We start from the raw sequence: 20,722 nt of genomic DNA on the forward strand, positions 1-20,722 counted from the left end.
ATAATCCTGAGTAAAGGGTCCCAGGGGGTCTGCATTACTGTCATGTGGATGGAAGGGCCTGAAAATTATTGAATCTAAAAATAAATGGGAACATGACCATGTGAACTGAAAAGCTGTTTTTGTACTTGAAGGTGCTGCAGAAGTATGGAAATATAACCCATGAGGTTTGGTCTCAGACTGGTAACCAAGGCAACAAATGGAGGCGTGGGGAAGTGTTTATAGGTTTATCCAGTAACTTCCAGGTAGGTTTATTATTAATTCTGAAAAATCCTTAAGATTTAAAACATCACAATGTGTCATATAGTTTGGAATCATAAGGGTTTATCTGTCAAACAAGCTGTTATTTACATGATAATTTTTAAAAATCATTTATTATATTTACAATTCATATATCGTTCACCTCATAGCATAATTGCTTAAGTCATATTTTTGGCCAAACTGCGATATCTGCATAAAATGAAGCAGCAGTATTAAGAGAGTAAAGTTATATAGATATCACAATTTGGCCAAAAATATGACTTGAGGCCAACAATATGTGATTTATAACTAACCTAATTATCTAGCTCACTAATGCTAACTTGAATATTATGCTAACAACAATAATACGGGCTTCCTGTAACAGGTTCAGTAATAGGACTGGCTCTTTACAATACTTTAATTTTTAGCACTACACTTACAGTACAGTACGATAGAATAATACACTTTTCAGATAACACTGTTGACATACAGGGGCTACTACAACAGGAGTAAAGATGAGAAATGCCAGTTTTGGTAAAACTGACATTATATTAAACCTGTTTTACTTATACCAGGCCTTTCAACAACCTAATGCAACTTGCAATGCCCCAGCTGGGCTTGTGTCTGTTTTCATTTAACTTTTTTACTTATTTTTATAGTTCAACAGATTACAAGGATTATATTTAGTAGATCAGACCCTGGCAGGGATAAGTTTCTTAAAACTGTCCTTGGTATTAGAAAGACTAAATAGCATGTCATAGCATGAATTATGAGAATTTTGAAATTATTTTTTATTTTCTAATGTCTCAAAGCCAAGGTAAGCATTTATTAAAGAATCCATAATAGCTGTTGATTTTTTTTCTGTCTTGACAGAAAGAGGCTAACAGTCATTCATTAATTTTCCACAACCTGCTTAATCTTGTCAAGGGTTTTCAGGGGCCTGGAGCCTATCCCAGCTGACACTGAGTGAAGGCGGGGTACACCCTGTACACTTTGCTAGTTCATCATTATACCTAGGACATAATATATAAAACATTCTATCTGCAAAATACTTGGTCATATGCATCATATTTGATAACGTGGTAAGAGTTTGATGTTTTTTGCTTAAAGTCCCCATATTTTATCTAAAATTTGACTGCTTTTTGTCTTAATCACTTTTGCTATGTAGGGTTACATGAGCTCAGGACATCCAAACCAGAATACAGATAAAACCTGAATTCTGTATAATTGCGACACTGTTGTCAAAAGAGTCTAAAGAAGCAATTATAAATTTAAGTAATAAAACACAAACTCTTTTATTGGATAAAGCTTTCCTAAAACGTTTTCTTGAAAAAGGAGGTCATGCTTATTTTTAAACTTCCTAAATCAAACACATTTTTTGCTCAACGGTTTTAAGGGTGACATAAGGCACAGTTCAGTGTCTTTGGTACATGATGTGGTGTCCCAGTGGAACTTGTCACTGTTATCATCACTTTTACAGTCACAGACATGTGATGCAGATTATTGACACTCCAGTTTAGTTGAACTGAAGGACGGCCCCTTAGAAGCACATCAATGCAATTGGCCTCATTTCAGTGAAGACAGGATAAATTGGACACGTAGACTTGATGATCAATGATGAATCGATTGAGTCTAATTCTGTCTAATGAGTCTTTAATCAGTGTGACAGTAATCAGAGCCGCAGTTCCCTCTGTGTGTCTGGCTGCTTGGGTTATTTCAGGTCAGCCTTCCAACACAGACACACAGGAACCGTGTCAACTCTGGTGGCTTGATCACACGGGGGCAGTCATCCCTCCGACAAATACCATGGCCTTTGCACATTTTGACTCATGCACATTAACCTTTGTCAGACCAGACACATCCACACTGATGGTACAATCAGCAGCTGAAGGGCCTTTTCACACAACCCTCCCAGAGCCCTTTTTCCAACTCAGGGAGATTCCAAGTGCCCTTTCGTCTTGTCTCTGAGCACTTCATCAGCTCATTGCCTCATGAAATAACATTGCTCACTCTGTCAGTAGCTGTTTGCTGCTTTGTTTCAGGGCCTTGTCTGATATTATTAAACATCAACGGCTGTGTCATATTCTAAAAATGCGATTATGATATCTAAGCGACATGGCAGATCATCTAAAACTTCAAAGAAAAGATCTGGATGAGATAGAAAGTGCATATAAATTCATAGTCATATTTACTTTGTATGAGCACAATGTATTTCATGTTCCTCTGGTCAACTCATATTATTTGTACATCCATTCCTGACTTTACGGCTACAACAATTTCAAGAAAAAGATTGGACAGTAAAGCATTTACTACTTTGTGATGTTGCCTTTTCCTTTCATAACACAAAAATTCAGGGCAATTGTCACATTTGGAATTTTAACTCATAAAGGGTCAGCACTACTTTTGTGTCAGTTCCTAAATCAAATTTTCTCTATATCTAACCTTTCTTAAGCCATGTATCACCGTTAATTATAATATTATCATCTGTATTTTTCATTTTATCAGTATAAATCAGGTATTTTCCTGTATTTAATTTACTGATAGCCCTGCGATGAACTGGCGACTTGTCCAGAGTGTACCCTGCCTTCGCGCCTGTGTAGCTGGGATAGGCTCCAAGCGACCCCCGTGACCCTAGTGAGGATAAAGCGGGTTCAGAACATGAATGAATGAATGAATAATTTACTGATCATGTAGATGTTCATGAAAACTCAGATTAAAGTTGAGGGTGATTATATCAAAAACAGAAAAAACTGCAGAAAAAGTGATTTTTTTTTCAGTAAAATATATATTTAACTGACCATAACAGTCTCCATCCACTGTCATTTATCAAACTCCACGGGTTTTACTGGTGAACCACTGTTGTAGATGACAGTGTTTCCATGTTCACTACAGATTTATCACCATTTATTGTATTATCTTCTTTATTTTGAGTTTTTCAGGGAAAATCTGATATTTTCCTGCATTTAATTTACTGATCATGTTGACATTCATTAAAGTAAAAGTAAATTCAAAGGTTATTATATCAGAAAGAGAGAAAACTGAAGAAAAAATGACTTGATTTTTTTTCAGTAAAATATATAATTAACTGAACATAAACTAAGTGTCTCCATTCACTGTCATTGATCCAACTCCATGGGTTTTACTGGTGAATCAATGTTGTAGAAGGTGACGGTGTTTCCACGGTAACTATGGAGCCTCTGAACGTCTAAATGGGTCATATCTGATGAGCATGAAAAGACGACAAACTGTATTTTACGCCAATTATTTACATAGATTGATAGGATTAGTGGATTAAACAGTTCAGATCAGTAGATGCTTTTGGTTGGTGATGGATATTTGGGTCTTTCAGGGTTAAAGCTATACCTACTGATGTGGCATTTCTCACAGCACTTAGTAAAAGTTTGAACATGAACAACCTGCCTCCCTCCAAAGCCCCGCCCCCTTCCCTCTGCCTGAGCTCTGAGGCTCCTCCTCCTCTCTCCTCCTCTCATCTGATGTGCGACGGAAACGGAGGAGGAAGCAGAGGTGGAGGTCCGGTCCGTTTTGGCGTGTCCGTGGACCCCTCCCTCAGTAATCAGATGCATCATCCACCTGCTGCGGGCCCACGGCTCCTGTTCCATCAGTAGACCTGGTCTGTGCAGTACTGGGTCAGGGTCTTCACTGCAGTGCCCAGGGGATGGGCGCGCGCACTGTGAATGCGCGGCCTCCACGAATTTTCTGTGGACATTTGAAGTTCCATAGTCCATACAATTATCATCCTGCATCATCTTACATGTGTGACACCATGGAATTGCACCTGTATGAGTCCCACCGTCATAAAAGCTGAGCTTTATGCAGACCTGTTTAGTCCAGTACAGCTGACTTCCGGACTTTTATCTCCATGACTCCTGTTTGTGCCCCTCAGTTGTCGTTTCTGTTAATAAATCCGTTTAATCCCTTCCACATGTGCATGTCAGTTCTATCCAAATACATCCTAAACAGTAGACTGTGGTCAGTGACAGGAGGAGCAGTGCCAGTGAAGTGTCAAATTCAGAGGTACACATATCGGATGTGAGACGGCGATAGTGGATCGGATGCTGGACGGCAGTAATGGATGATTGACAGGAGGCTCAGTCAGGTTCGGCCAATTATTTCATTCAGACCGACTAAAATGATTGGTCAGACTTTAATCAGAAATACATGAGAATTAAACATTTTTGAGTTTCAATACCTGGTGGATTTCTTTTACATTTTAGTTTGACACACACTTATTAGGAGCATTTTAAGATGACAAAAGAAAAGTGTAAAAATGCCACATCATACAGTATAGCTTTAAGATGCTCCACACATTCTGTATTAAGGACAAATGGGATTGCATCAGACCAGTCCTCCATCTTGGCTCTTCTTCCTTAGCCTCATGTTCATAGACTGGGTTTTACGTTGTCTTGCTGAAATGCATAAATGACCTGTGCTGTAGATTCAGACACAAGCCCAGACACTGGCCTCTGGACCAGTTGCCGGTAACAGTGTGGATGGTCGTTTTTATCTTTTCTCCACATGTCGTCTATGGTGTGTGACGGTCCATCCCAGATGCCTCTGAGTCCAAAGAAATAACACTTGTGGAAAACGTTAGGCTTCCTTCTGGCACAGTCATATTTTAGCTGGCATTTGTTTATATAACTCAGTATTGTAGGACTTAACAATGGTTTGCCGTAGTAATCCTGTGCCCATGAGGTTCTATCAGCTGTAGATGAATAATGGCTCTTCATCTGTCATTGCCCTTTTTGTGTTGAAATATATTCAGATTCCTCCAGTCTTTCAATAATATTCTGCATTGAGGATGGTGATATATCCAAATCTTGTCCTGTCTTTCTTTGGGGAACATTGTTTTTAAACATTTCCATATATATATATATATATATATATATATATATATATATATATATATATATATATATATATATATATATATATATATATATTATTTTATTGTATTTTTTTTGTCCTAATTTTGTCCATCTTTGTTCCTAAAGGGCTAGACCTTTACTGGATGGTTACATTCACCTCTTCATGTCACTTCTTTCAAAACCATTTTGTTATGTGTTTATTTTAACTCATTAGCCATGAATATTTCCTGTTCCTTTTTCTTCAGTGCACTGAAGCCTGAATATGATGAATAGATGCATATTAACAAATTAAACAAAGTTATCAAGACAAAACATTGTGTTCATACTGTGTACAATGCAATACAAGCTAAAGTAAATATTATCACTACTTTTTTTTTGATTGACATTTTTCATTTTGTACGTAGGATTGTAAGAGCTCATCTGAGGGGTGTTTTTCTTTGTCAGGTTGTATTCAGAGCTAAGCGAGGCATTAGCTACATGGGTGATGTGGTGATAGATGATGTCCTCTTCCTTCACTGCTCCCCTCTGCTGCCGTCAGACCAACCATGTACACCAGATGAATTTGCCTGTGCCAACGGCCACTGCATCCCCCAAGAAAACCTGTGTGATTTCATCAACCACTGTGGGGACAACTCTGATGAAGACCCCTACATCTGCAGTGAGGCCTCCTCTAATGTTTGACTGATGATACCTGATGAAAGATTAATTTAACTGGATAGACAGGATTCATTCCTCTTTTGGTAACAGCTGTAGGCATTATGCTTTGTGCATCTCATTAACGCCTTGATGGAATTAATTCAAGTTTGGCACAAACACTTTGACTCAAAGATGACCTGATTAGAACATGGTGTTCAAAGGCTAAAGGGTGCTATGGTCTAAAAAAACATATTTTTGGCCATAACTCAAGAATGTATTGCAGGTTTTGACAAAATCCCAAATGAAATTTTAATAAGATAAAATGATAAGGTTACGGCATTTAATTTTCAAATGGAAAAAGGTCAGTTTCAGTGTGCAGTGGCTTCATAATCTTCTGCAAAAACACATTTGCGGTCATTATTCAACACTATACTCATCTGCAAAAATAGTTTCTGTAAAAATTGTTTTTCACTGCAAACCTGCATAAGCAAAAAATTCCCAAAGATCCATTATGTGACCTTTAATGGGGCACAATGTTCCTAATTATATTTCATCACTGTTTGATCATCCAAAAATAACAATTGTTTTGTTGTCATATGAGTACCAGAGTTAATAGTCTCATAAATAAAAAGCCCAGAATGACACTGGCTGTAACAAATACTTTTCACTTTTTTGAGCCACCTTCAGGATTAGGGGTTTGTTCAGGTGGTTCCAAACTTCCTGCTAAATTCCACTACACATTAGACACTGAACATTTAAAGGTACAATGTCTAGCAATTTGTGTATGTGTGGCAGCACACTTTAAAAATAGATCTTCCCCCACTTTCTCAGACTCAGCTTTATTGTCATTCGATCAATGGTACATGATAGAATGAAATATAATAACTGAGGTCACGGTTTTGTTGCACAAGAAGATGGAAAAATAAAATATAAAATAAAACATATAAAGGTAAATATGGTAGAATAAAAACTATCATTAAGTATGCAAAGTAAAATAATAAAATAAATTCTTAGTATGTACAAATGTACCGAGCACTACGAGAACAGAGGTGTCCCTGCCTATCTTGAAGAAGCTCCTGAAGACCCAGCTCTTCTGAGAGCACCTCCTGTCCTAGCACTGTCAGACATTCCATTTTAAATATTTTAATAAGGTATTTCCCAGGATTATCACAGATTTTCCCAGGATTATCTCTGGACCTGCTGCGGTGGTCCTGCCTCTCTCCTGCCTTCATCATCATCACTCACTTATCCTCAACTGCCTCCATGTGTCTCCCCCTACTCCCCCTCTCCCCCAGTCTCTGTCTCTATTGCTCTCTCTTTTTCTCTCTCTTTACCCTCTCTCTTTAACCCCAACTGGTCAAGGCAGATGGCCATCCTCCAGGAGTCTGGGTCTGCTCGAGGTTTCTGCTGTTAAAGGGAAGTTTTTCCTCACCACTGTCACCAGTCACAAGTGTTTGCTCCTGGAGGATTCTGTTGGGTTTCTGTAAATTGGCTTAGAGTCTGGTTTTGACCAACTCTATATATAAAGTGTCATAAGATAACTTTTTTGTTGTGATCTGGCGCTATATAAATAAAATTTGATTGATTGAGTGATTTGATTGGTTTTCCCCTGGAAAAAAGCATCTGCCAAATGCATAAACATAAACACAAAATTACACAGTATGCAGCAACGGTACCGTTAAAGTGATGGTGCATATAGCAGCAGCAACAGTGAAATAAAGTGGTAATGGCCTTAAACCGCCTGTAGAACCCTATAGATATAGGATAGGACTAGTGTTGGACTTTTTGGCTCCCAGCACCACACAGACTCCAACACAAACCTTAAGTAACAACATGAGCATGCATGCATGTGCCAGCAGCAGATGTTGAATGCAGTCATATAACAGTCACTGGCATCATTAATAATCTTTATGTTTCACAATGAACTTTGATACCTTTTATTAAATTCCTTCAAAGTCTTCACTACATATAGTATATGTCAGGGGAGGAGTGGATATAAACTGCAATGTGAGTGGTGGGTGGAGGCATACAACCACTTAAGTCTATTTTTATTGTTGTCTTTCAGAGGGCTTTAACGGATGCTGTAGTTTCGAGTTTGACCTCTGTTCCTGGCGCCAGAGTCAACAAGATAACTTTGATTGGCTGATCAAAGCGGGAAGTACTCCGACAATTGGCACAGGGCCATCAAGTGACCACACGCTGAGAGACCCTTCAGGCCACTACCTTTACTTGGAGAGCTCCTTCCCGCAGGCAGCTGGAGACGTCGCCCGAATAACAGGACCGATGCTCAGTCACAGGAGCAAACTCTGCAAGGTCAGATCCACTTTGAAATAATAGGAGTCATATTTTGTTGGGTTATAATGCAGTGAAACTTGGAATATTAACTCACAACACGCTGTAAAATTACATTATAAATATATTCAGTAACTCTTCAAAATTACGGTCAATATAGTGACATTTGACAAACAAATAAAAGCCTGCAGATCGAAATCTACTGCAATTAACTTTGATGTATTAACCTATAAAGACCCAAACATACACCAGCGACCAAAATCATCTACTGATCTAAAATGTATAACACCTGTTGATCCCTAATCCTACCAATACATGTAAATAATTGGTGTAAAATACAGTTTGTCACCTTTTCATGGTCATCAGACATGACCCATTTGGACGTTTAGAGGCTCTGTAGTGAACATGGGAACACTGTCATCTACAACATTGATTCACCAGTAAAACCCATGGAGTTGGATCAATAACAGTGGATGGAGACACTTGTTTTATCTTCATTTAATGATATATTTGGATGAAAATGTCAGTTTTTATTCAATTTTCTCAGTTTTTGATATAATAACCCTCAACTTTAATCCGGGGTTTTATGAACATCTACACGATCGGTACATTAGATGTTGGAAAATACCAGATTTTTACCGGAAAAATGCAAAATACAAATGATTATTTTATGATAAATGGTGACAAATCACTTAAGAAAGCCTAAATATAGAGGAAAAAAAAATCATCATCACTACCACAAAAGTAGCTCTGGGTCTTTATGGGTTAAGTTGTACATGCACACAAATAATACAATGAAATGTTGTTAGTTTTCTGACTTGGATATTAAACTGTTCTTGAATGTAATATAAACGATTCCTGCAGTTTGTTCACTTCTGAAGGCTTGAAGATGTGAGGGCTTGGGGCAGAAGATGAAGATTTGTTTGAATCTGTGTTAAACCAAAGATTTGTGAGGAAAAGCTGAAAGACATTAAAGGGTACCTGTAGTGAATTTTCTTTTCTAGCTATTTCAAAAGATCACATATAATACTAGGGGTTCTATCAGGTAACTTTCATCATAGCCCGTTGTCAAGTACACGCAAGTACTAAGTCACTTTTCCGTCACTAAGTCATGGTGAGTGACATGTTGGCTCGTTCATGGACTGTTCCAGCACTGGTAGTGATGCAGACTCGTTGTATTATCCAATTACCTGGGCTGCAATGGACTGGTCACTGACCCTGTGCAGCAGACACCAGTCTAAGATGAGACATTGTTGGATCAAAAACGTAACCATTTACACCCATTTCCTCAAAATTGCTAGGTATAGTTTACTTCTCGAACACATGCTTTCCACTCAGTCTCACTCACTGACTGCTGCTTGTTTACTCGAACTCGATCACCTGGAATCAACGATGGTACGTCACTTCTGGCCGGCAATGGCTGCTCCCCGTAGGTTCTACCCGTTTGTGTAATTCATGTAATAAAAAGGCCCAGTGTGGTGCATTTATGGTGATTTTTTTTTAACTGAATTTGCGCCTCTCTTACTTAGAAGTAAAACACAAATCACAATTAATGTTGTGAGCATGACCAGTACAAGTACCGTATTTTACGGACTATAGAGCGTACCTGAATATAAGCCGCACCCACCATTTTTTAAAAGAAAAAAATATTAGTACATATACAGGTCATACCTAACTATAAGCTGCAGGTGTCCACATTGTAACATGAGATATTTACACAGAAAGATGGTAAACAGAAAGATTATTTGAATATTTATTTACTGTACATACCTTGACTGCTTTTTTTCCAAACAGCGCCTGTAACATGGCAGTAAGACGGCTGGTTAAAAAAACCCAGAAAAGTCATTGATCGCTATCTTCATCTTCCTTCTGCATATTAAAACCACTGAAGTTGTCTTCTTCGGTGTTGGAGTTGAACAGCCTCAGAAAGGCTCCGTCACACACCTTCTACGTCTCTCTTCCGTTGTTGCTCTTAATGGCACTTACGTGCAGCAGTTCTATTTCCTTCTTGGACAGCCAGATCGATTGCTTTCAACTTAAAACCTGCATCATATGCATTTCTTCGTGTTTTCCATGATGAGGGTTTGTGCATGACACGCAAAATGATTGTTAAAAGTTAAGCTTAAAACTTCTCCTCTTCGCATCACCTCTTCCACCTGTCTGTCTCACTTGTGCACTTCCTGCTAGAGTGCCCCCTGGAGGCTGTTACCCTGTAAAAATCTATACTTGAGCTGCATCGTTGTATAGGCCGCAGGGTTCAAAGCGTGAAAAAAAAAGTAGCTGCTTATAGTCCAGAAAATACGGTACACTTTAAAACAATAGTTATTTTTCTATTTATATAATGAAGAAGTGTTTGTATGTATGTGTGGTATAATGTTGATGTTAAGAGGGAGATAAATAACTGATAAAACAAAATAAAGAAACAGAAAGTGGCATCGGCTATTGGCCAAAAAGTTATTTTAATGTGGTCTGTATTGGTATCAACAAAGCATTTGTAACTGGGGCACCCCTGTATAAAAGCACCGGCAAAGTCAGGACATTCATCCTCTGAACCCGGTTTATCTTCACTAGGGTTGCTGGAGCCAGTCCCAGCTATCTGTGGGTGAAGGCGGGGTACACCCTGGACAAGTCGCCAGTTCATTGCAGGGCAATATCAGGACATCTAAAAACTAATTGTAGTGAAATATGCTTATAATCAGCTTTAATTTTCACAGATACAATTTTGATTTACAGTTTAGAAAATAAATCATTTGAACACAGATAAGTATAAGAATTAATAAAACCCTTTGAAGGGGTATAATATAACTGTCCTGTTTCATTGCCGACATCTGTCTTTCCATCTTCCCACATATCAGTCATGCACACTTGCTCAGTTTGTACCTTAACAGGCAATTACAGACAGAGTGTGTGTTTGTGTGTTCATCACTCTGTATATGTGTGTATGCAGTCCCAGCTGTCAGCGTGATGCTCCAGCAGGAACAATCTCTTGATTGACTGCCCGTTTTGCTCTGTGCATTGCGCCTGTCTTATCCCACTCCTGACCTGTCAATCAATCACACAGTCAGCAAAAAGGCACCAATTAGACTGAAGGGAGGGATGTGTTGGGGAACTGAGAAGGAGAGACGGACGGGCACTTTATCTCCTGAGTAAAGGGGGTGTGGAGGGTACATCTGTGCTGCTGTGGCTCATGAACAGGCCTTCATTTGGAAGAAAACCTATAAAATACATCACTGCCAGAGTGTTTCATGGGAGGGAGATACATTCCTCTAAAATCTGGAATTAATTCAAGGACTGAAAGGCAAAAGAGCATCGATCTGGTGACACAATGAACGTTAATTACACTCCTATGCCCATATTTTTGGTTTCCTTCCATTTCCTGCCATCATAAATAATGGTGATGTAGATCAAATGAAAAATATAAGGGATGAGAAAGCTATGTCTGTGTTTTCATGGTATGATGTTTACACTCAATAGTACTATAAATATGAAGATATGTTGTATTTATGTGGCAGTTATCCAAAGAATATCATTTAGACGCCTGTTTTTGACTGATATTTTCTGTGTTTTGTGCAGATGCGTTTCTACTTTCACATGTCTGGAGAAGGAATCGGGACCCTCAGTGCATTCATACTAAGTAAAGGACAAATCCATCTCCTGCTGAACCTGACGGGGGATCAAGGAAACTACTGGCAGATGAGGGAGATCCCGCTGAGCTCCACGGGCGACTTCCAGGTCATGTTTGAGGGCAAGGTGGGCCGAAATCCAAAGGGCGACATCTGCCTGGATGACATCACCTTTTCTCCAGGATGTCTGCTCGCTTCCTCAGGTGGAGTAGAGGACACCACGCCCCCGCCGTCTGCAGGTGCACTCTCCGTTCTTTTAATCTGAGCTCATGTAGGTAGTTTATAATCATTCCCCTTTTTGCCCACCTTCTCATGGTCCCAATGTGAAGGAACTGTATGAATTTGTAAAAACAGCATTAGTTTTACTGTATCCTAATTCAACATCCCATAATCCTGCCATTTTACTTGTAACTTTAAGGTAGGTGTTGTGCAGAATGTGTGGGCTGTTGCTAGATAACAGCAGTGACCTTTGACAGCTGTTGTACCATATGAACTCAAGTACAGCATTGCACAGCAGAAGTTAAGTCCAGCGCAAATAAGGTTCAACAAGGTACTGTCCTTGCCAAATAAAAATGACAAAGGTTTCATTATTTCTACTGGAGTGGTAATGAAAAGCCGATATATCTCTGCTAGAAACACGATTCTTGTTGGAACCTATTGGTTTGTAACATTTTTCCTTTGAGAACTGGCCAGATAGTAATGGCTTTTTAATTCTATTGTGACAGTGAAACGTCCTTGGATTGTATTTCTATTTCTTATATTTTTTCTAGAAAACAACACAGTTGTTTCTTTGTAACTTGGTATCTCAAATGAATGTATTTGAAATGTACCATAATATGTATAAAATGTACCTAAATAGCTGCAGAGCCTCAGGTACAAAATGAAACTATTTCACTTGTTTGGGAAAGACATCACATTAGCAAATTGCAGATAATTAAAGCTCTGATGACTTTTAGTATTCTCAATCACAATTTAATCACAAAGTTATTGGCTGTAAGAAGTTACTCCCGGAACTGAGGCAATATTTGCAATAGAAAAAGGAAGTAAAACTTAGGTAATCTCCTCTCCTCAATTGACTTGAAATTGAGAGTTGCATATTTAAGACCAATAAATATTTGTCCATACTGTTTTCTAAGAACCAACAGAGCCAACAGAGGAGCATTAGGTAGTAATAAAATGAATGACTGAGTTTTTTTTTAAGAGATACAAGTCTGTAATGTGTAAAAATGTGAAATTTAACAAAGCGCAAAGTCATTTTCCATGTCAGTGACAGTCAGTCATGCTCACCTCTGAACCATAAAAGTAACATTACTCTGGTTTAAACAGATTTCAACCAGAATAATGTTGACACTGAAGGACAGGCCATTAAAAAACTGTTTCCTTGTGACATGAGGAAATCTTTATGAATAGTTCACTTTTCAGTAACAGCTGAAGGGAAACTTGTTCTGGAAAATGTTCTGAAATCACAGCTTGACTTCTGTTTGCACCAACTGAGTCACATCATTTTCTGTTGTGCAAGACTTGGAAACTATTCAACTATTAGAAGTTCCCTCTGCATCCCCTACATTCTTTATGAGGGGACTCTTTAAGAGGCGAGAGAAAACAACCAGAGCTGATTTATTGTCTTTGTCACTGACACTATAATTGGCCTATTAAATTTATTGCCTTTCTCTTGTATTGGATGCTGGGGAGGAGAGCAAGCCTCTTGATTGGCTGCGGTCAGGACGGGATGAAACAAGCTGTGTGGCCCCTGCATGAGTCTCCTTGTCATCTCATTCAGTAGAGAAGGTTCCTGTGCGGTGCAACAGCAGTGTATGATTCTCCTTACAACTGTCTCTTCCATTTAGTTGTTGTCTCAGTTTTTCTTTCCTTCTCTCGTCAACTCCACATCAGTTCTCAGAGTGAACCCACAACTCCCACAGATTCAGGGTATTAATCAGATATCCCAGAGCTCTGAACTAATGCTGTCTGACTGAGATTTAATGCAGGTTTGTGAGCTAATGATGCTTTTGTTATAATGCTGTTTGTTGTGTTTAGGGTCTCCCAACAGTTTATTATCTCACTCCACTTGATTTATTAAGGGATTTGCAGGAGGTTTGGAGGGACGCTGGGGTTTTATTTCTCCTGTTAGCACCATATTAGCATCACTGGCTGCTTAAATAACACACCACCACTTAATTAATTTAACTCACTTGTGGTTCAATTTGTGGTTTGCGAATGTAACTTATCCACAGGCCTAATTAAATTGACTCAAGTTAGGAACAGGGTGAAGAAATGCATATTTAAAAGTGACAAATGTGGGGAAAGTAAGAAAAACCACTCGTGATCATTTGTAGAGAAGTAAATGATGAATGATTAACTTGTACTTGTTTTAAGGTAAGTACACAGTGGTTGACTCTTAATGTGTATTTTACCATTAAGATTTGGAAATCCCAGTGTACAATGATCAGAAACCAGAGTGTTAATTGATGTGGATGCAGCAGTTAACCCTCAAAGACCTAAACTTCACCAGCGTCCAAAAACATCCATTGATCTAAACTATTTAATAACTTCTGAACCACTAATTAGATCGATGCATCTAAATAATTCAGGTAAAATGTAGTTTCTCTGCTTTTCATCATTATCAGATAAGACCCATCTGGATGTTCAGAGGCTCCATAGTAAACATGGAAACACTTTCATCTTCTGCTACATTAATTCACTAATAAAACCAATGTAGTTTGATAAATGACAGTGGTTGTAGATGCTTGTTTTGTATTCAGTTATTGATATATTTTGCTGAAAAAGTGACTTTCTCTTCATTTTCCCCTGTCTTGATATAATAACCATTGAATTTTCTCTGAGCTTTTATAAACATCTGCATACTCAGTAAATTAAACATAGGAAAACATCTGATTTTCATAGACAAATATTACAATAAATGGAATTAATGTGGAGACAAAAAATGATTTGGAAGTTGCCACAAAAATAGTTCTTGGTCTTACAGGGTTAAAACAGGCTTAACTTCAGACTTAAAGGGGTAGAGAATTCTGGAAAACACTGAACCTCTGAATTGAATTGTAAATTTGTACTTTTTTGTCAAGCTTTACTGTGCACTCTTCATCTGTCGTAGTCAGTCATCTTCCTTCATCCATGATATTTGTCATTTTGTAAGCAATGGAGTGGGAAGAGTGTGATTCAGCAGAGAAAGACTTCAAGAATTTATTCCAGCGAGTAACACTGCTGCCCTAACTCTCAAACGAAGTCCATCTCACCATAAAAAGATGCAGGAGAGAAGCAGCTGAGGAGGAAGCCTGCCTTCACTGCCTCCTCAGCAGCTGCAGGCTATGAAGGATGTGCAATAATACAAATGTGGCCAAAGACAGCAGCTAGTGTTATTATATACAGAGGTCCCTCCGGGGCATTTTCCACCACTGCTTCATAGTAAAATATCATTGCAAAACACGATGGGAGGAATGGTGGATACACTGCAGGCAGCCTCAGTACAAACAAATGTGTTTCATGCCTGTGGCTGACGGTTTGTCTTGGCTTTAACACACTGCTGCAGCGCTGTGCCTGCAAACAATATAAATGCACACACAGTTATGCTTTTGACCTCTTTACATGTTTTAAGTGCATTGTAAGTGTGCCTCAGTTGTTTTCTTTGGTATTGTAGACTTTCTCTTATCCCCTCCTTAGAGCTGACCCACTTGGATTGTGAGAATGTTGAAGTACAGCGATGTCAAAGCACCAGGGGGCAGTGTGTTACCCAGAGTGACTATAACATACTGTATATCAGGACAGTGGGTCCTCGGTGAGAAGGTCACATGAAGACAGTGCAGAAGGGATTGTAATGTTATATCAAAATAAATACTGGAATTTAAGAAGAGTTATTATATAAGAGGATATGTATTCAAAGAATTACGGTGCATATGTAAAGGTTTTAGAGGCGTGAGGACTTGCCTAGTTTCCGTTCCATTTCCAGCTCAGTATGGTTCGCAGCAGGCGGTGAAGCAGCCCAGCTTCACAGTCAGGAGCCAGGGCTTCCTGGCCTCCTGTGTGGCTTTGTTGAGACATATTGCTTCTGGTCCTGTGCATCTGAAGAGGAACAAAGGATTAGGAGGGACTTATACCCCTTTCTCTGCTTTAATTACAGAGACCACCCCTCTTCATCACGGCTCATCTCCCTCTCTAACACTCCCTAAAGCCAAGCACTGACCCTGCTGGAATGCCTGGCGCCAAAAGAAGCAGATTCCAGTCCCTTCCAGCACCAACACCCAAAGATGCACTGATTTAGGCTTGTAGCCCCATGCTCCTTTGTCTTCCTAAGCCTCTTAAAGAGAGCCTGATGCTGCATGCAGATGGTCTCGCCACTCTGGAGATGACTTCTCATTCTCTGAAGTTAACTTAACTCTTGTTCTGTGTAAACTGATGAAACACACAGTATTCAGTATTTTACCGAATGCAGGTGCTGAAAATAAACATTATGCATACATTTTTCACCTCTGTCCAGCTACTGTATATCAACAAAGCATCCCACCAGACCCAGAGACTTATCAATCATTAACAGGCCGCTGGTATCACAACTGCATACTAATGCTGGGAAATAAACATATGCACTGTTTATGTCTTTTCACAGATTCTTGTCCTTCAGGCTTTCTGCCTTGTGGAAATGGCCGATGTTTCACTCCAGGGCAGAGCTGTGACTTCAAAGATGACTGCGGCGATGGCACCGATGAAAAGGATTGTGGGACTTCCTGCTCTTTTGAGGATGGCCGCTGTGGATGGAAGAGCTCCCTGGCTGATAATTTTGATTGGACGCTGGGTACAGGATCTTTCCAAAGAATACGGCCGCCATATGACCACACTTTACAGGACGAAAACGGTGCGTGCTCTCCCTCTTTTTTCTGAGTTTCTCATTGAAGATTCACCGTAGTTTGTTGTGGCCTCCCTCCTCTCTGAATTACCATTGTATAATCGAAAAAACCGCACCTCACTTTTTGGTGGTTTTGTATAATCAAAGTAAATGAAACTTTAAATTTTCCACCTGTTTAGTCCAAAGTGCTGCGTTAGCTTTGGGTGATGTTTAATTCATGAACCACTTGAGAGACAAAATCAATGCAGTACTTCTAGGCTGGTGGGTGTACAGCAGGTGGGCCTTCATATGATTGATGTGGAGCTCCTGGGGCTTCGAAGTCCATTATACAGTATGTGTGAAAGTGGCACACATAAATAAACAAATACCTAAGCACAGAGAGATTGCATAAAAATAGCTCTCCTTCTAAAGGTAATAATCATGTACATATGCTCTGACATGAAATGTATATAAAGACTGACTACACCATGAGGTAATGTTGTATTTGCAGGTACATGCACACCAAGTATTTGTGTATTCTGCCACCTTTTCCCCTCTTCTATATTTATCTGGTCGAGAAATTTTAGCGGTGGCCCCTGTGTCAATGAGGCGAGACATTAGGAGATACAGCAGAGATTACTGTGTGACCCAGTGCCCCCGCTCTCTCTCCACATCGTCTATGACCTTACTATAATTTGCCACTGACTGCAAGAAGGAGATCTACCCAAACAGAAATTGCCATCAATTCCTCTCTGCCACATCTCCCGCTGGCCTTCGTCTCCCTCATTTCTCTTCCCCCTTCTCCCTTTAGGTCATTTTGTCTATCTTGAAGCTACACCAGTGGGATTGAAAGGTGATAAAGCTCATATCAGGAGCTCCGTGTGGAAAGAGTCAAGTGCTATCTGCAAGCTCTCCTTCTGGTACTATATTTCTCACAAGGCTTCGGGAACAATTCGCCTGCTGATCAAGGTAAACAATCTGCAAGTGAATGTTTTGGAGCTGATATGGATTAAGTCTGTTTGCATACAATTATGATAAGAAATGATGAATCGAATTGATGCCAATCCCTAATACTATAAAGAAGTAAAATCAAGAGTTGAGTGTTTAGTTATTTTCACGGAATTAAAACCTGATTATGTTAACCTTTTATAGGGCACTCATAGAAGTACTTTGAAATTCAAATTTTCAACATTAGTGTGTTATTAGAGGACATAACAAAACTTTATTACTTTTGTCAATTTTTTTTTTTTTAAATTGTGCTATTACATAGAAAGTCAAGGTTGATTATATTTGGTTCCTTACCCGTAAGTGGCAAAAAAAAAGTAGCCATAAGTAGCTGGGATAGGCTCCAGCGACCCCCGTGACCCCTATGACCCTAAAAGAATGAATGGGGAAAAAAATAAAAATATAAATAAATAAATAAATAAATAAATAAATAAACATACATACATACAGGGTGGGGAAGCAAAATTTACAATATTTTGAGGCAGGGATTGAAAGACAGTGTATGACCAATTAGTTTATTGAAAGTCATGAGAATTTATTTGCCACAAGAACATTTACATAATAGAAAATGTTTTTATTCTATGTGTCCTCCTTCTTTCTCAATAACTGCCTTCACACGCTTCCTGAAACTTGCTCAAGTGTTCCTCAAATATTCGGATGACAACTCCTCCTATTCTTCTTTATTAGTATCTTCCAGACTTTCTGGTAATAGTTTTGCTCATAGTCATTCTCTTCTTTACATTATAAACAGTCTTTATGGACACTCCAACTATTTTTGAAATCTCCTTTGGTGTGACGAGTGCATTCAGCAAATCACACACTCTTTGACGTTTGCTTTCCTGATTACTCATATGGGCAAAAGTTTCTGAAAAGGTATGGATAATAGTGTTAGGTATGATTATGACATCAATATATGTTTGGGTTCAAAACAATTGACGTCGTGCCTGCTGAGAAAAAATAACTAAATGTTCATTGTAAATTTTGCTTCCCCACCCTGTATATATATATATATATATATATATATATATATATATATATATGTGTGTGTGTGTGTGTGTGTGTGTGTGTATGTGTGTGTGTGTGATGCTCTAATGTTCTAAAATACATGTTCCTTTCACATTACATATATTTTTCTTGTATTTTTTTGTATTTACATTATATTTACTTACGCTAGTACTATTACTTCATGGTACCTAACAAAGCAGGTGCACTCACTGTTCATGCAGAGGTGGACCTTGCAGACTGGGTAGACCACATTGGACCTGAAATTGTTGACTCACTGTCCTCACTGTTGTAACTGTTCCTGTCATTGTCTTGTGATGTATGCGGAAATTGCCAAAAATAGTCACTTGCCTAATAGAGGGTTAAATCATATGCATGTGACAGTTATCACACCGCTGACGCTCCTGTTTAGCTGTTCTTTTAATTTGGCAGAATGACATGTGATTCACTTGGCTGTCAGTCAGTCTGGCAGTGAGTTTGATCCACGGGCATCTGTTGTGGTCGTGGTGATGGGGGTCACGGTCACTCCTCAGTCTAGATCAGCCACACCCTGCCATCTGTGTGGACGCTGGTGTGCAGCGGCGGCTTTGCCAGTTCTCAAGGCTTCTTGCTTGTTAGGCTCTCTGCCATCCAGTTTGTGTATGCATGGTTGAGTTTCGAAGATTAAGATTTCTCCTCGCAGCTTTCTGTCATTGAAATTCTGCAATGATTTACCGCGCCTCTTCCTGTGGTCTCTGTACTCTAAAGGTACAACTCAAGGTTAAGGTGCATTATTTATGTATGAATAGATTCGGTATTTGGTTTCTTGCATGAATATATGGTGATACTAAATAATTATTTGTGTTTTTTGATGCAAATCCCTCTTCATATACAGCATTGTTATCGTGTCCCTATGTGTACTGTGAAAAGGGTTTAAAAGCAATTTGCAACACAGGTCAGCAAGTTGTCATGTAAATTCCAGTGTCTTTTCTCCTTCAAACAGTAAGAGGTGGAACCCTGCCTTGTAAAATTTGCATATCATGACACTAGCACTGTGTCACCTTTGTAATTCAAGTCATGATGTGACTATGCAGGAAGGAAAATCTAACTTATTTAGGTGGAAAACTGCCTCAGCTCCTTATACTAAAGTGTGCCTCAACAGTTAAGTTTTGTAACACACCACCAACAGCTGAGATGTGTTAGCCAAAAATGATAAAATGATTATACTTAATTTCCCTGCCTTATAGAGCTCTGCCATAAAAAAAAAAAAAAAAAAAAAAAAAAAATCAGGTGGAAACACACCAAGGAGCAACAGCTTTTTCGTGGCTCTGTGTTCATTATTCATTTCTATAGTTGCTGCCACTATAGATTAATTCCCAGATCTACTTTTACAGATAAAAGAAACATTTGCAAAGATGTAGTTTTAAATAGATTTACATATCCCTTTAAAACAGTGTTTTTCAACCTTGGGGTCAGGACCCCACGTAGGGTCGCCTGGAATTCAAATAGGGTCACCTGAAATTTCTAGTGATTGATTAAAAAAAAAAATTACTAATAAAAAATATATTGTGAGTTGAGAGAGACAATCCCAATACATAAAAGACACGACAAACTCTGAAGCTGAAACTGAAGCACTGTGGTTCTGTTTATCTTTCAAATGTTCTTTGTGGTCGGTTTCAGATGCTGCAGCTCTTTCATAATTCATAGTTCGAGTTATTGTTTGTTCAGTATTGATTGTCAGCCTTGTAAATACAAGCTGGACTGACTGTACATATCCTGACCAAGGAAAATAAAATTCTCACTTTGTGCAGTAATCTACACCTGGATTTTCTGCCTCCGTCCATAATAATATACATTATATAGACTAAATGTCATCTAAAATTGCTGTTTATTTGCAACATAGTATAGCAAACTATTACATGATCAAAAACAAATGAATTTTAGCAAAAAAGTCTCTGTTTTGAATGTCTGGGGTTGCCACAAATTTGTGATGTTAAAATGGGGTCACAAGCCAAAAAAGGTTGGGAACCACTGCTTTAAAAAAACACAAGATGATAGATTATAGAGTTAATTAAATATATGCATCGCCTTTCATACAATACACTGCTCATCCTTTATCCACTACCTGTGTATTTCCATAAATATTTCATTATTAATCTATTTGGAATTTAATTATTATCTTAACACCTTCCCACCCTACAGTTTTATTGATTGAACCCTGCTCCCAG

The 20,722-nt window shown here is 38.8% G+C and overlaps 1 protein-coding gene across 1 annotated transcript in view; it reads left to right on the plus strand.

The window, feature by feature from the left end:
• The window catches only part of malrd1 (MAM and LDL receptor class A domain containing 1), a 97,867-nt gene that overhangs the window by 36,560 nt on the left and 40,585 nt on the right, over positions 1–20,722 (plus strand). The window contains exons 15-20 of the mRNA XM_030123104.1: positions 132–242; positions 5,568–5,781; positions 7,825–8,072; positions 11,625–11,913; positions 16,293–16,538; positions 17,320–17,477. Of these exons, the coding sequence (XP_029978964.1) occupies positions 132–242; positions 5,568–5,781; positions 7,825–8,072; positions 11,625–11,913; positions 16,293–16,538; positions 17,320–17,477 (1,266 nt within the window). The remainder of the gene's footprint in view (positions 1–131; positions 243–5,567; positions 5,782–7,824; positions 8,073–11,624; positions 11,914–16,292; positions 16,539–17,319; positions 17,478–20,722) is intronic.

Source organism: Sphaeramia orbicularis, chromosome 20, assembly GCF_902148855.1.
Source record: "Sphaeramia orbicularis chromosome 20, fSphaOr1.1, whole genome shotgun sequence".
In the NCBI taxonomy this organism is placed as follows: domain Eukaryota; kingdom Metazoa; phylum Chordata; class Actinopteri; order Kurtiformes; family Apogonidae; genus Sphaeramia; species Sphaeramia orbicularis.